At 29.7% G+C, this 16,364-nt stretch overlaps 1 protein-coding gene across 4 annotated transcripts; it reads right to left on the bottom strand.

Annotated features, from left to right (window-relative positions):
* Positions 1–3,250: 3,250 nt before the first annotated feature.
* LOC111032084 (glutamyl aminopeptidase-like) lies at positions 3,251–16,234 on the bottom strand. 4 transcript variants are annotated; one of them, XM_022312294.1, is made up of 16 exons: positions 15,360–16,234; positions 11,131–11,375; positions 8,691–9,218; positions 8,362–8,623; positions 8,089–8,259; positions 7,857–7,954; positions 7,652–7,789; positions 7,432–7,593; positions 7,122–7,344; positions 6,937–7,061; positions 6,673–6,876; positions 4,420–4,639; positions 4,190–4,319; positions 4,015–4,128; positions 3,815–3,923; positions 3,251–3,687 (listed from the first exon to the last, which is right to left on the bottom strand). In XM_022312294.1, the coding sequence occupies exons 2-16, from the start codon at positions 11,296–11,298 to the stop codon at positions 3,544–3,546; spliced, it is 2,796 nt and encodes a 931-aa protein (XP_022167986.1). In that variant the 5' UTR covers positions 11,299–11,375; positions 15,360–16,234; the 3' UTR covers positions 3,251–3,543. The 4 variants fall into 4 exon arrangements, with proteins under 4 accessions (XP_022167986.1, XP_022167985.1, XP_022167984.1 ...); XM_022312293.1 differs by lacking the exon at positions 15,360–16,234 and adding an exon at positions 12,059–12,467 and having other exon boundaries at positions 11,131–11,367; XM_022312292.1 differs by lacking the exon at positions 15,360–16,234 and adding an exon at positions 12,221–12,467.
* Between the last annotated feature and the right edge of the window lie 130 nt (positions 16,235–16,364).

The following is a 16,364-nucleotide window of genomic DNA, read 5'->3' as shown; positions in this document are numbered from 1 at the left end:
AAATGCTTAACCTGAGGATAGTTAATTCGTTAGAAATTTTATTTTGTTATTTGGATTTGGACGACGGTCGGACGGTCCCCGACTCAGTGAAACTACCGCCCGACAGTTTCAATCGTAAGTCATTCGTAACATGCAAAGTTATCGACGGTTTAGCGGGGGCCGGAGAGAGCTTGAAGAATAAGCCGCGTACACGAACTATGATAATTGATAATATTTTTAAGTCCGTACAGCTACTACCCACTAAACATGTTACATGTTCAATGTGTTGCTGACTCATTTCGTAATGGGGGGGGGCTCCGTACATAACATTTTAAAACTATTTTGACTATTATTGTACTATTTATAGCTGTAAGAATTTTTTCAAATTTTTTTCCAGTTAGAAATTCATAAAAATTCTTCTTTTCATGGCTAACCTTATGAATTTTAATTGAAGTTTCCTAAGAAGTTCTACCCATTGAATATAATTTTTTATAACTACCTATTAAATTTGATTGTTTATACCAGTATCTATGCTAGTATGCTACAATGACCCAACGACTCCGCTTAGAATCGTTTTTCGTATGAAATGATTTATCATTGAATTCAAATATAACATATCTATTACAACGATTTTCTCGACAACTAGAGCTGTTAGCTTGAAAATGTTCATAATATGCAAAAATTTTCAACTTTTTTAAATTTTTAAATCTTTTCTTTTTGTTCAAGAGCTATGTACTTACATGAATACCGATAGAGATATACGTAGGCCGTAGCCACGGTTCCAATTTCGGCGTATTGAACAATAACATTAAAAGTGCGTTCTAAGCACATAAATCTCAAAAATTAACTTTTCCTGTACAAACTACTCCTCGATCCAATATGGACCTATGGCATTATGCAGCTATGGAGAGCTGCCAAACCCACCAATATTAGCAAAATCTTCAAAATTGAAATCCAAATGCCTCCGTCGAATAACCAAAGCCTCACACTTCGTCTCAAATGATACACTCCACACAGATGTATCTATCCAAACAGTTAAAAACGTTGGTGCTACACGCGCATGCATTCTAATCTCCTCGACCACCGCACCCCCCTGATCACAGAACTATCTGTTCCCACTATTTCTGGTGGCCCCAGAAGGCGACTACAACGAACGTGGTGTCGTGATCTACCCATTGAATAACCCTCACTTTTACATGTTAAGAAGTTTCATCAGCGGAAGGTCACTTCCCACAAGACCCATGTTCGAAATATTATTAATTTTATAATTTTGTATTCTAATATTTCTATAAATCCAAACATCATTTGTGCTTTTTGTAAAAAAATTAATTTACAGATTCTACATTTACTATATTAAAAATGAAAAAATCTTAACGTTACGTATTTATAGTAATAATAGCATAAACTATGGTACTTAAAACGATATTGATAATAATTAATAAGCAGACTACATTGTTGTAATAATATATTGTCGGTAAGTGTTTTAAATTTAATGAACAAATAGTTTCTAATTTAAAAAAAAAAAATTAATTCAAAATAAATATATTGTTAAATATAGGTACCTCATAAAGTCATAACATTTTTTTTTTAATTTTCAGTTTAGAAAAATGTTTATGATAATTTCATGAAAGTTTTTAAACAATGAAGTAAAAAATTTCAGCTTTATCGACAACCATTGTACAGCATACCAGTACCCTCTTGTCCGCTTTTAGATTCTAGGTTGACACCGAGTTGCGGTCGAGATTATAACAGGTAAAAAAAAAATCCGAGTTGTGGTCGGGATCAAAACAGGTAAAATATCAAAATAAGTAAAAATTCTAGTTGCGGTAAAAAAATATGATTAATAATTTTTATGTTTTAAATATTGACAAAGTTACATATTATTATGCTAAATACAAAAATTAAACGATCAAAATACGTTACGTCGAAATACAAATTTATAGTTAGTTAGTTGTGTTAGTTACTCATATTTGTATGATACACATTTCACAATTTTTATTAGTGCAACTCCAAGACATTTCTCCTGTCTTAAGAAGACGGTAGGTACTCTCTAAATTTAAAATTATTTAATACAAGCAAAATTTTCCCCTTTTCACTATACATTACAGATAGTTGTGGCATTTTAACGTGTTGATACAAAAACGTCTTGCAATAGACTAAACGATATAACGTTGACTTACGTTGATGTACGATAACATTGTGGATAAAGCGTGCGCCTCGTAACATAATAATTGGTGTAATAATACGTGAAAATAATAAATTACAAAATTTTGCTAAAAAAGGATACTGATATAGGTACTAAATACTGCTTCGCCGTTAGATCGTGAAATTATTGACGTAAAAATTGGATAAGAGCATCGGATAATCGATAACTGGATACTGACCGCAATTAAGACGTTAATTTTAGCTTCAATATTATTAAAACCGCAATTCGTCTATTGCGACCGCAACTCGGACAATACCAGATTCTAAGAGGAGCGATGAATATATTGATTTTACAATGACGTGTGTTTTTTTTTTAAATTTTTTATGTGTGTCTGCGTACTGTAGACCTGCAAGGGCCGGACTTACCCAGATCAGTACGGGCAGGCTTTGGCCGAATTCCAAAGACAATGTAAGACGGGCCAGACCTCTATTAAGACAAAAGTTACTGGCCAGGCTGGACTTTTCTTAAATCAAATCCGAGCCGGGCCAAGCTTCTATAAAAAATTAGAAATTTTAGTAGGACCAAAATTATAAACAAAAAAAAAAACATATTATACTATCGAATATAAATTATAGACACGGGCTTTCTAAAAATTTTACCGGGCCGGACCGGGCTGTAAATTATCAGCCCACCCACACCTCTACTGTGTACACGATACGTAGTCGAAATAATGCTTTGATTTTCCACTTCAGTATCTTTTCTGATGGAAATTTCCTACTAGATAGTACATCGAGGAGGTCAAAATTTTCAAAAGCGCCGGAAATAGCAAAACCAAAAATTAAGAAAAACGGAAATTTAAAAAAAAATCGGTTTTTGACAAAATTGATTTTGATTTTTGATGTAACTCTGAAACAAATGACTATGTACATTGTACATACATGAAGCTTTCATTGAATATATATATATAATATCATTTTCTTTACACCATAACATTTTCCAAATATTTTGACTCTGTAAATTTCTGCTCTGTCAAAAAACGAAAATGTAATAAAAGGTTCCTCATAAGTTGTTGTTACTGGAGAAAAAAAATTTGAGCGTAAACACACAATATTTATTTATGTTCTTCTGAATTTCAAATGTTGACAAAATAAATAAAAATTTGCAAAATTTGCAAATTTTTTTGAGTTAAAAATTGTTTACCATGTTGACTCTTTATAATACCGAAATTTCACTGTATTTTACTGTATTTTAATATATTACAATTTTTATTTTAGAACACGCAATATTAATAACTACATTGAATAAACAAATAGTAACAAGATAAAGATTAACATTATTATTAATATTAAATATTTGAAAGATGAAACTAAGAATATTTCAAATGTTGACAATTTACTCGAACAAGTTTTATTAGAATATTAGATGGAATTTCTCAACCAATTACTAATAACAGGTTCGTAATTTTCTAACCATTTAATGTTTTCAAATACAACTTCTAGAATAGAATTTTTGCTCTCATTTGCAGGGACAGCTTTTGGATATCTATCAAAAAATATGTTCATCTAGAAAAATACAAATGTGTATAAATATTAAGTATGTTAAACCTATTGATATTTTGAAGAAAAGTATTATATTCGAGATGTTGTTATCAATCGACATTTTAATTGGTTTAGAACAAATATTATTTACTTCTGCAATACGTTCATGTGTATTGAAACGAGAATAAACTGAAGAAGTGAGACTTCTAAGTTGCCAACCATTTGGAGGGAAACGATCAATCAAGTACTCCCAATTATTCCTAATATAACATAAGTTAAAATAAGATAACATTTTAAAAAGTCCTGTACATCTTGTTTTCAATTGTAATTATAATAGATATTTATGAGTACCTCAAAAAGTCCCATGCTAATTGATTTCCAATAGGATTATGGTTTATCTGTAATATGATTTCTAAATAATCTTGGGAATTAACATGGCTCTCGTTTTTTGCATATTGCAATAATCTAGAAAAATATAAAATATATTTTATTTCATGATATGAATAAAATCAAGTGCACAATATACCTAGTTAATAATGATGTTTCTTTTGACGATGTCAATGCACCCTTAAGTATTTCTTTTTTCTGAGGATCTTGTTCATTTATAAATAAGTCCCACAATCTATTCCAGTCACTCTCATTGCTACGCGACATTCCTAATTAAACAAAATTCCTGTTTATATTTTAAATAAATAAATAATGAATTTAGTACTAATTTTTTTAATAGATAAATAAATACATTTAAAATTTACTAACCATAGGTATAAACTGTGTACCTAATATCTGGATGTAGTTGGACCTTTTCATCCAAAAATTGTTTGAATAATTCATATGCTTTTGTTTGAATGCTTGGTAAACCATATAAACATCCTAATTGAAAAATAGTTGCTCGAAGCTTACGTTGTAAGAAGCTTCTATCATTTGAATCATTCCAAAAATCTTCTTTTATATTCCCCAATAAATGTTGTACATATTTCTTTAGCAATCAATAAATACACTTTTATATGTGAAGTCAAAATTTATGAAATCAGCCATGTTATCACTAAATACATTATGAGATCAATTTCCGAAGAGTTTAATACTGATATCAGTGTGGGAAATCGGAAAAACAATTTATAAAATTAAAAATTACTATAAATATCAGGAGATTGAAATTAAAGTGTTATAATCACGTTCCTACTCTTACATAAATCAAATCAGGTACAACAATTGCACAATCAATTTATGAGGAATAGACGAACAGTGGATCAATAAATTAAATGTACATATATTCTTATAAAACATGTCAACTTATAAGTCAGTACCGTAGAATTGTATTGGTGATATGTTGCTCGTGGTCTAGATATCATTTAAGGAATAAAATATAAATAGCTTGAATAAGAAAAAATGTTTTAATAATTTGATTGTGTATTAAAAATGGTTCTCAACTTAATAGGTATACTTAGTAATTTTATGCATTTTAAACCATGTAATGTATGATGAGCGAAGTGCGAGGGGCCACGTAATGGTTTTAAGATTATAATATTTCAATGACTTATATGCAAATTCTGGAAATCAATTTGTAAAATATTGACATACTTTTCGAATTGATCAAAAAAAGTCGGGGGCCAACTTTACACACATTGAAAAAATTGGAGTTTTTGATGAATTTGTAAAAATTTCAACTTTATGAGCTTATATAAACAAACATTTTTACAATACATTTTCAATCAATTTTTAGAACTGCAAAAAAACTTTAAAGGAACCTTGATTATTAAATTTGTAATCTTTTTGATTTGGAAATCAAATGTTATAAGCTTTTTAACCGGGCTTAAAACCGGTAACCGATTTGTCACGAAAACTGGTAAAAAACCGATCATTTTAGAACCAAAAACCGATAACCACTTTTAGTTTTGGAATGCTGAAAACATTATTGGTTATCGGTAAACAAGGTAAATATCTAAAGATTAACACCAAAGCGGACAGCGGTTACTTCGTATTTTCAAACACTGTTTTGTAACCAAACCTATTCCCGACAAAAATAATTAATGGTTTTTACGTGGTATTTAATGATTGAATAATATACAACACAAAATTGAAAATATATTTAAAAATAATAATTAATAAATATTTTGTCATGATTATATAATATAGTTAAATATAATTTTCCAGCTATTTTTAAATTATTTCCCTCAATTAATTGTCGTCGAGTATCCCTGTCTGTTGTGAATATCGTATAAATCTATATAATATTATAAATACCCTCATAAACGTCGTTGTAGTTGTAACCCGCTGATTTCTATTACGAAATACTGAAATAGGTGGTGGAACGGGGGCTTATAAATTCTACTAAGTACTTAGTATTTACCGGGGTATTTACGATATTTGAATGAAGAATATTGCCGGAGATTTACGTAGTTATCTATCATATCTTGACTATCTTGTCACACTGTCACAATTTACACTTTGGTCATTGGTCATAACTTTATGGTTAATGTTTAAATTGTTTAAATAGAGTTATTTTAATAATAACTCTATAAAGTCTATTATACATAGAAATGTAAAATGAAGTAAGTACTCTGTTCTTCAAATATTTTTTACTTATGATATTAAGTAACAACAGAAGTAATTGAAGGAGTAATATAGTGGGATGTACCAAGTATATATCTGGCAAGCATTCATCAAACTTGGAGAAACAAATTTTTGGCCTTCACAAATTTGATTTTTTAAGATAGCCATTATTTTAAGCTTTTTAAAGAAGCCGATTACCGAATTTATTGGGAACGGTTTTAAGCCCTGCTTCTAAACATAAAACAAAAATCTAAAACCATTAATATGACAAAAATGTCTACTTAATTCATGGTATCAGCAATTTTAACTTTGACTGATAACTTTTCTGTGTTAGACGAGTTTCTGATCTCACGTATTCAAATATGATGTGCTGATTTCATGAATTTAGTGTAGCAAAAAATCCACTACAAATAATGTTTTAGAATATCATATTAATTACTACTTTTTCAATAATCTTACTTCAAGGTTTTTTTGTGCTGGGCGTTGGTATAAATGTTCGTTTAATATATTTAAGTTAGCAGCAGCCACTTTCCAAGGAACAAAATGATGTTCCAAAGATAAATATTTTGTCATGTTTAACGCAATGCCAAATGATAACTGATTAGCTTTTGCCAAACTAAAAGCATCATAAATGAGATTTGAACGGTCAGCAGCACTTAATGCCTTTAAATCGTACATTTTTAATTTAATAATATGATTGAAAAATATTATTCAAACACTTACATCAACATTTTTTTCTAATAAATTACCAAGTAAACCCCAATCACTTTCTGAATAGTTTATGATGTAATATCCAATTTGTCTATGATTTAGTTTTATCCATTCAGCATCGGGTATGTCAATTGTAACTTTTAAATAAATATTATAATTAATATCAATTTAACTATTCAACAAACCATAATATTTACTTGAATCCTCGTCTTTGGTTAACCAAAACTTATGCACAGTATTATTGTTTGAAGTGGTATAAGTGATTGGTATTTCCCATTTGTAATTATATGGAGATGAAACAACTGTAGAGTTATTATTTGAGCTGGAAAAAAATCTTTGCTGCTTTAAAGTAAGTTTTGTTCCATTTCGTATAGCGGATACTACTGGGAACCCTGCTTGACGTATCCATGTATCCATAAGCTATTTTTATTAAAATATTTATAACAAGATTTCTATTATGTAAAATATTAAAAATGTATAATACTAACTAAAAGGTCATTTTTTCACCTTTTTAACGTCTACTGTATTTTGATTCGCTGTTTGTAATTCTGTCCATAAATCATCAGTTTCAGCATTTTTAAATGCAAAACGTTTTAAATATGCGCTCACACCAATTCTGAATACTTCTTCACCCAATACTCCTTCTAACATTCGTAATACAGAAGAACCCTAAGAATCAAACTGTTATTGTAGAAAAATATAATAGATTGGGACTAAATAAACTTACTTTACGATATGATATAACATCAAACATTTCAGGTATTTGATCTGGATGAGAAACATCTTGCACTATAGCATGAGAGCTATTTTGATTACTATCATAATATTGCGACAATTGAAGACAATCAATTAGAGATATTGTGTCCTTATAAAATAATATAAAATAACAAAGAATAATGGCTTACAAAATAACAAATATTACAGGTACATACAATATCCCAATCGGGGTGGACAACTTGCGAAGCTTTATATTTCATGTAAGTCGCAAACCCTTCGTTTAGCCATAAGTCGTTCCACCATTTCATAGTAACTGAAAAAATGCAATAAGTTGTATAATTATATATATTAATTGTAGAACTTTGAATATAGGCACTTAACAAATAAGTTTAATGATAACTAATTATGAATTTATAAAGTTATTAATTTTTAAATTGATATAGATACCAAGATTTCCAAACCACATATGAGCCAATTCATGAGATACAACAAAAGCGGTTACTTCTTGGTCATTAATAGAATTAACACTTTCATTAAACAAAACTCTCTCTTCACGAAATGTCACGAGACCCCAATTTTCCATTGCTCCAGAAATAAAATCTGGGATAGGTATCAGATCTAAACAGTTCAATTAAGTATTAAATAATTGTATATATTATAATACACAGACATTATTTATAATCTTGATATGATAAATGTAGTTGGAATTTAAATACCTACCTAATTTCGGTAATGGGTATTGAATGCCAAAATAATCGACGAAATAATTCATTGCCTTCACGCCTACATGTTGAGCATATTTCATATTTTCGGTTTCACCACTCTTGGCATAAACCGTTAACGGAAACCCTTGATTTGTTATAACAGGTTCAAGTGATTGAAAATCGCATACAATGAAACAAGCCAGATATGTAGACATTGGGACAGTGTTAGCAAAATGGACTGTAGTTAATCCATTCGCAGGGACATTGATCTCTTCAGACTGAAACAAAATTTATTTTTTAACATTGCAATCTTAAAATTAAAACTCAGTCATTTTTCATAATCACCTCTTGGTTCATATTTGATAATGCTATGTAGTTATTACCAGATGGTCGAGTTAAACTAATTTTAAATTTTGATTTCATTTGAGGCTCATCAAAACATGGAAACGCTAACCGAGCGTAAGTCGGTTCAAACTTTGAAGTAGCCATATAATGTTGTTCATGGCTCTTTGAATCTGTATAACCACGTCCATAAAAACCAACCAATCGGTCGTATAAAATACCTTCAAATGATACTTGTAAATTGTATTCCCCAGCACTTAGTTCTTTATTAGGTACCACAACCAAAAAGTCATGTTCTGGATATAAAAACGCTGTTATAGAACTAGAATTGAGTTTAGTTTCTGTGATATTCAATCCTTTTGAATGTAGCTTAATGTAACTTTGAGCAGTGTCCAATAGTATTGTTATATTAACAGATCCAACAAATGAACCTTGTTTAATATGTGGATATAGATTAATGAAGTACTGCTGCGGATGAATGTATGGGGATAAACGATGTGTGAATTCCCACGGTTTAGCGGCCATTATACTCTAAAAAATAAATTACTTAAGACAAATAATAGGTTTTCTGCAGTTTAATTTTTATCCTTATAATAATTATTTGATTTATAACCATTTTTTTTTTGTAACTCACAGTTTATAGAAGCTCAAATACAAAATATAATATTTATTAGGTATATTATATTTACTAATAAATGTTACCAATTCAACTTTCAAGCTTACCACTATACGTATACCACGCATACGATGTGTAAATAAGAAATTACCATTATTTATTAATTTCCGACAGCATACATTCTACAATAATTCATATACCCGCATGCAATTCTGAACTCTGGAGCACTTGAATGTTGAAAATTGAATAAAATCATAAATTAATATAGTGTTTTTTAGTCGTATGGGATCAAAGTCTCCCCCCTCCCCCCACTCACATTGGTGTTTAAAATGTCAACCCTTCCGAAATTTTAATGATTTTGCTCCTTAGTTTCTTTGATCATAGAAAAATAGGAAAATAAGTCTTAGCTGTCTAGCAGTGGCCGAGGGAAACATAGTTATACCTATACAAAATATTACTATTATGATTAATAGAAATATTGCATATAGAATTTTTTTTAACAAATTTATAAAAAAACAAATCTTTAGCATAGGCAACGCCGTTTGGAACAAGCTGTATAGTACAGGCTGATCCTATAAACTTTTTTATAAACATTTCGATTTATGCTTTTCTAAAACTGTATAATATTTTAATTATGTTCACTCTTATATTTACTGGTGAAACCACTACCAACTTTTGATTTTTAAATGGGAACATAAAACAAAAAGGTCATAAGTTGACAAACCAGTTTTCTACTAATCATTCGTTCTAATTCGGTATGTCTTATTAGTCGATAGGCTAATCTAGGATAGGATTAGGATTGGATTAGGAGAGGATTTCTGTTCAAAGTACAATAGTTATCACTTATTTATTGTTACCATGGGTTTAACTGTACCGAATTCATCACGTATAGGCTATTTCACTTATATAATTAATAGTTATATATTATATATTATAATTTAATATTATATATTATAATAGAAAGATAAAACTGCTAATGCACAACACGTCACCGAGACAGTCTTGCATAGTTGCATGACCATTTATTTATTTATATTATAGCTTATTTGCTTATTGTATTACTAATAGAATACAGACTTATACTAACTGTTTACAAGATATCTTAATTTATGGCTATACCACTATTAATTACTTTATTAGCTATAGTGCTATACCATTTTAATATATACAATGACACAATGTTAATATACTATTAAGTATTACTATTTTTGTATTGCATAGGTGACACCTAACGGTAGTATGGCACCACCTACCCACCCACGAGTCACGACCCACCCCTTTATACCGTGTTCGGCGCCACTGCTCATAGCTCCCGGTTTGTACAAATGAATAAATAGTATAATCAACACCTCCTTATTAAACCACCAAACTTTTAGGAGCTGTATCTCGCAAACAAAATAACGAAAAATTACAGTTTAAATGCTAATATTCATAAGTAAAATGGTTTTATTAATTTCTGTCCTTTTTATCATATGTTCCCATTTCAAAATCAAAAGTTGACAGTGGTTTCACTAATAAATATAAGGGTGAAAGAAATTAAAATATTATACACTTTTAGAAAAGAATAAATCTAAAAGTTTTTTAAAAAAAAATTCAAAAAAAGTTTATACTTTTTGAGATTATTTGTCTACCCTCTTAAATGGATCACCCTGTATATAAGTGCTTTGATCAGATTTCTTTTTCGGTCACCGCCTTTTTAGCGATCTTAATTAACAAATGTTAATAATAGGTACCATGGCAGTAATATGACTAACAAAAATCACCATTCGTTTTCCCATCTTCTCAGTCCATAATATAGTATTTCTATACATAATTTTAAACACTCACCGAATCGTTAAGAGATATTAAAGGTTTTTCTGATGTTATTTCTGTGAGCTTTTCGTCTTCTGGAATACTTTCCAAGTCTGTTGTATGATTAATCATAATTGGTGTGACTGTTGTCACTGTGACGACTATCAAAACAAGTACAACCATCCATTTTATTACCGGTATCATGTTTTTCTGATAAAATTAGCTATATTATTGTTCTTCAAGATGTCGAATATTATATATTACGTGAACAGTGACTCTACCTGTTAACATGTATTTTAAAATAAAATCTTAAACCATACGACATTGTTTATTTTTTAATTATATCCAGCAATAAGTGTCGCAAAATTATGTTGATAATAAACTTCAATAATATGACTAGATTGGTTTACAACTACCTAAACAATTTCTGTATAGTGACATATTTATGTTTGTTTTTGTGTTAATTTGCTATCCTGTGTATACATTAATACATTATGCCTTCATCTGAACTGAGAAAGTTAAAATTACAATTTCATACACCCTACAGTCAACAATAATATATATGATAAATATACCAAACTATACGTCTATGCCTATTAGGTATTATATATTTATGTATCTAAAAAATAAAATCTATATGTTTATTTGAAATCAATACTTGGGCAATTCATGTTTATAATACCACTAATACAAGTTTATTGTTATTACCTCAGTATTAGGTACCTATTCTCGATTGAGGCCCAATTTACTTTTATGTTCGTAGATATGGGGTGTATCAATATCCCCCCCCCCCCCCAAGGAATACGCACATGTATCCTTAAGGGTGTATGCGTGCTTATATAAACCGTGAATAAAATGGTAACACGGTTTGTGATAATATGAGATGCGGTATAATAAGATGAATGTAACTAACACATTATACAGTATAGAAAAATCCACAACAATATTTAATAGAATAGTAATGAATAATGATAATATACAGCTCTTCTGGTCCAACAGAATAAAAATATTCAGCTTTTTGAGCTGTAAGCTAGTTCAAAATATTGTAGTATAAAAATAATATGTCGACATGTCGTCCTTCTGATTCAACAATGTATCAAAGAAATAACAATTAATAAAAACTCACTATTTGTGGTGCACCGGCCCCAGGCTGATCAGCTACCGTTATTCTATAATAGAATAATATTATAATAGTAAATACAGTAATAAGTGGCGATTCGCGCCCACTAAATACAAAATGCAGGTGATTCACACATGAGTAAAATTAAATAGAGTGGTAACCGAATTATGAAATGTTGAACTTAATTAGTATTTACATTATTCACTATGTTTTTAATTACTTTTATCAATGTGATGGTCTAATATTATATTATATTATACCTATTACCTATAGTATTGAGTATATTGTTTTTGAAATTAAATAATCTTTTCTGTTTTAATCATAATTTAATAGTTGCCCAATCGAAACCACTGCAGTATCGAAAACGTTAATTTATTATCTTTACGTTATCGAGTACGCATATGCGTAATGCCAATAATGCTTATTATGCTGCAGTCGAGAATATTATTTTAAAAATACAAATAGGTAGCCTATATTTAATTCCAAGATTATTGTCCGTATTTTATTTAATAGGAATACCAACGAAATAATCTTAACTAGACAAAAGTTGTCTATGCGTTATCTCGCGTATCCAGATAAACAACGTCTAAAGGCCGTCAAAAAATAAAATAAATATTAAATAGTAATAAATTCATCATTTATCAGCTCACTAATTACACTTACAAGTGTGTACCTATTATTTAAACGTTATTTCTCGTACATAGAAAATAATATCTTAGCTCTAAACATTATCAATTAATAAAATAAATATTAAATAATAATCAATTCATCAACATAACAACATTGATTAGAACATCTAAACTTCTAAAGGTATAGGCATAGGCGCAAATAGTGTTTGAAATGTGGGGGAGACCTGAAGCTTAGGTTTATACTAGATACTCTTATAATGCTTTTACATTATGAAAAAAACCCTAAAAAATTGGTTTAGTTTTTTTTTGGGGGGGGGGGAGAGGCTATATTAATTATAAGGGGGCTAATATAAGCCCCCCTATTTACACCTATAATTATAGGTCGGATCAGATTTATATAAAGGAGTCTAAAGTCTAAAACACCAAATTATCATTGGACAACCCACATGCCACAGGCTGACCGGCGACTGCACATGATTACATGGTCATTTCAATTGGCAAGTTCTTTGAAAAGCCTTCAATAAAATACCTACTTCAACACTCATTTAGAATTTGAATCATCGGCTTATTTAAATTGTTAAGGATTTCTAAAACAATTTAAAAGGTAAAATAATTAAATAAAACAGTGGAGGTATTGCCGTATTTGGAATAATGACCATAGTAGTCAATTTGATTTGGGTACTTGTTGATTTGAACTTAGTATTATCCTTTTCACCTGTTATGAAAAGACGGGTTTCAAGTACAACTAGAGCTGGGGATAATTGTATAATTGATGATGTTAAGTTTCAAACGGATACAGATACAGAAACAATAAGATAATCATAATATAGAATATTCACTGAATACATGTATACCTAATTCAGTAATTGTCAGACCTCAGTTTTGTACTGGGTCTACGGAGTTCAAGTACGATTATGTGGAGGTTGCCGATCTAGAATGTTCCGATTATACATTTATTGAAGCTACATAATATTATGATTGTGAGGACACGAAGCATAAGTTATTAATTATGTATGTATTATATAATAAATACGGAATGTATGATGTCATTTTTTAAAGGTCTTTCTTTTTATTATCTACACATAAATTATAAAGAAGGTATAAGAATTATGACGTCGGTATACTTAGTACTCTATCTTAGATATGGGTCATTTTTTACAATATGTATTATTTCGTGTCTTGAAATACACAATTTATACTTTTAATTCATAATTAAAAACGCAACTAAGAACTCAACTCATTCACGTTCTAGTCGAGAAAATGAAAATATTGAAATTGCCTTACCGCACGAGCCACACATTATTTTTTTTCACGCTTCTGCTTTCACCTATTGCGGCCACAGATATGTATATTATATATTTGTTATTCATTTGTTTATTCGATACACATAATAAATTCTGCCACAATAAGCATGTGAGCGTAATATATATACAAGTACTAGTACTTACGCGTGGAGTCATAATTTGTAATCATATTATATTATCATTATTCATTAATATTGTATTAATAATATTCTATCCTTCCTCTGGTAATATTGGTATCTATACATTATTGTAGACATGTACTGAGCACTTTATATACATATTTTTATATGTAATAGTATACAATATAGAATTTGATGGGTAGGTACTCATATTCGACATTATACAATATAAAAATTAAATTAATATCTTAAATTAAATACCAAATGTTTCTATTAATATTATGATTGATAACCCAAATAATTTTTGTGACCGATTAAAGATCTGACTTTTCTGAGTAAGTATACAATAATATCGTGATTTAAATCCAAAAGTACAACTTTAAATTTGGCATAAATGCAGTTTAGCTCCCAGGCGAATTTTTGGATTTTTTTTCAAAATGTGTTTTTGCATGCCTAATTTGGTACCTAGTACGTAAAAAAATAACTCAAACTTAGTAAATTATCGTCAAAAAACTTCAAATTGCTCGATTTTTTGAAAAAATATTTTTATGTTTATAATACCTACAACAAATTTGTATTTTTTTTTTTTTGAAATATTAGTGCTTTAATAAGCTCAACGTGTTAGTAAAATCAGAATTTGCGTGGCAAATTTACGCTCAGCAGATCGCGTTTACTTCTATAAGCTTAAAAATTAGAGTGAATTGACTTTATCATAAACCTTGACGGCAAGCAAGTTGTCTTTATTTGTATTTGGGTTTTTTACGATAGGTAGTTCAATGTTTAAGTGAGTTATGAGCATTTTAAATTTACTCTAGGTATATTGTATACTTTCTAAAAATGTAACTATATCCTAAAAAGTCCACATACAAACACAGATAATGTTCTCACCATCAAGGTTTGCGATTGGTCAATTCACTCTAATTTTTAAACTAACGTATCTAAACGTGATCTGATGAAAATACATTTTTTATGTTTCGTACTTATCGGACTGCAGAGAAAAGTAGTCAGTAGACAACAAATGGTTGTGTTGCGTCTTTTTAATATTGTTTCATAATTTCAGCATAAGATTAACAGGCGAGTTTTCACTTCCTACCTATAATAACATGATCGCCGAAGTTCTTGAAGCCGGGTCACGCCTTTTTGAACAGCCACCGTCACGCTTCCTGCCCTTCGATCAGTTTCACCATCACTTTCAAAAGTTCCTCCGGTCACCATCTTCGGGTCCGACGCGCTCGGCACACCTCGATCTGCAGCCAATTTTTCTGTTTTGAACCACTTATATTCACAGAACGAACACTATACTGGCCGGTTTCAAGGATGCAGGCAGCATTTCCGTGATTGTAGTCCTTCGGCAAACGCCAATTTGTAGACTTGTCTTCCCCTCTAGCTGCTCCCGATCACCATGTGTTTTTTCATCAATCCCTATACTTAATAGAATTTTCAAAATATTAAATCTTTTATCGGTATTTTAATATATCTATGTTTTGAGATGTTCACAGACATTTTTAATTTTTAATTTTTTTAGTTTTTTTTTCCTATGAATGTCAATCCAATTTTATCTGTTTTGTCAACGAACGTGAACGTTTAATATAAGGATCCTGTAATACTGTCACAATGGCAGTTGAAACATGTTAAAAAGTACACATGCATGATTTTGTTGTATAAGCATTTAAAGTTCAAATGTTGATGTTTTTTTTTCAAATAAATTACTTTAATCAAAATAATATCATCAAATTTCCTAAGTAATATTGCATGCTGACCGTCTTCACTTATAATCGTATTTCGTAGACAATGTTTTTTTATCATTGAATTCAAATTTAACACCATTCATTACAGTGACCCACTTATTGAACCTACTGTACGGTAGAGCGACATCAACTTATCCGCTTTTTTCCTTGAATGTTGATAAAAAAAATTTCGTTAGATCAAAAAAAACTTGAAAATTGAATACAGAATTCTTTTTAAGTTATTTTAATATCACTTGAGAAAGATTAAATATCCAAGTGCACGTTTGTTTTTATAAATATTTAAATTTTAAACTTTTACAAAATGTATCTACACCTCTTAAAACTTATAGAATATTCAATTTTTATATAGC

This window comes from Myzus persicae, unplaced genomic scaffold (assembly GCF_001856785.1).
Source record: "Myzus persicae strain clone G006 unplaced genomic scaffold, MPER_G0061.0, whole genome shotgun sequence".
Lineage (NCBI taxonomy): Eukaryota > Metazoa > Arthropoda > Insecta > Hemiptera > Aphididae > Myzus > Myzus persicae.
This window is presented reverse-complemented; position numbering and strand designations above follow the sequence as displayed.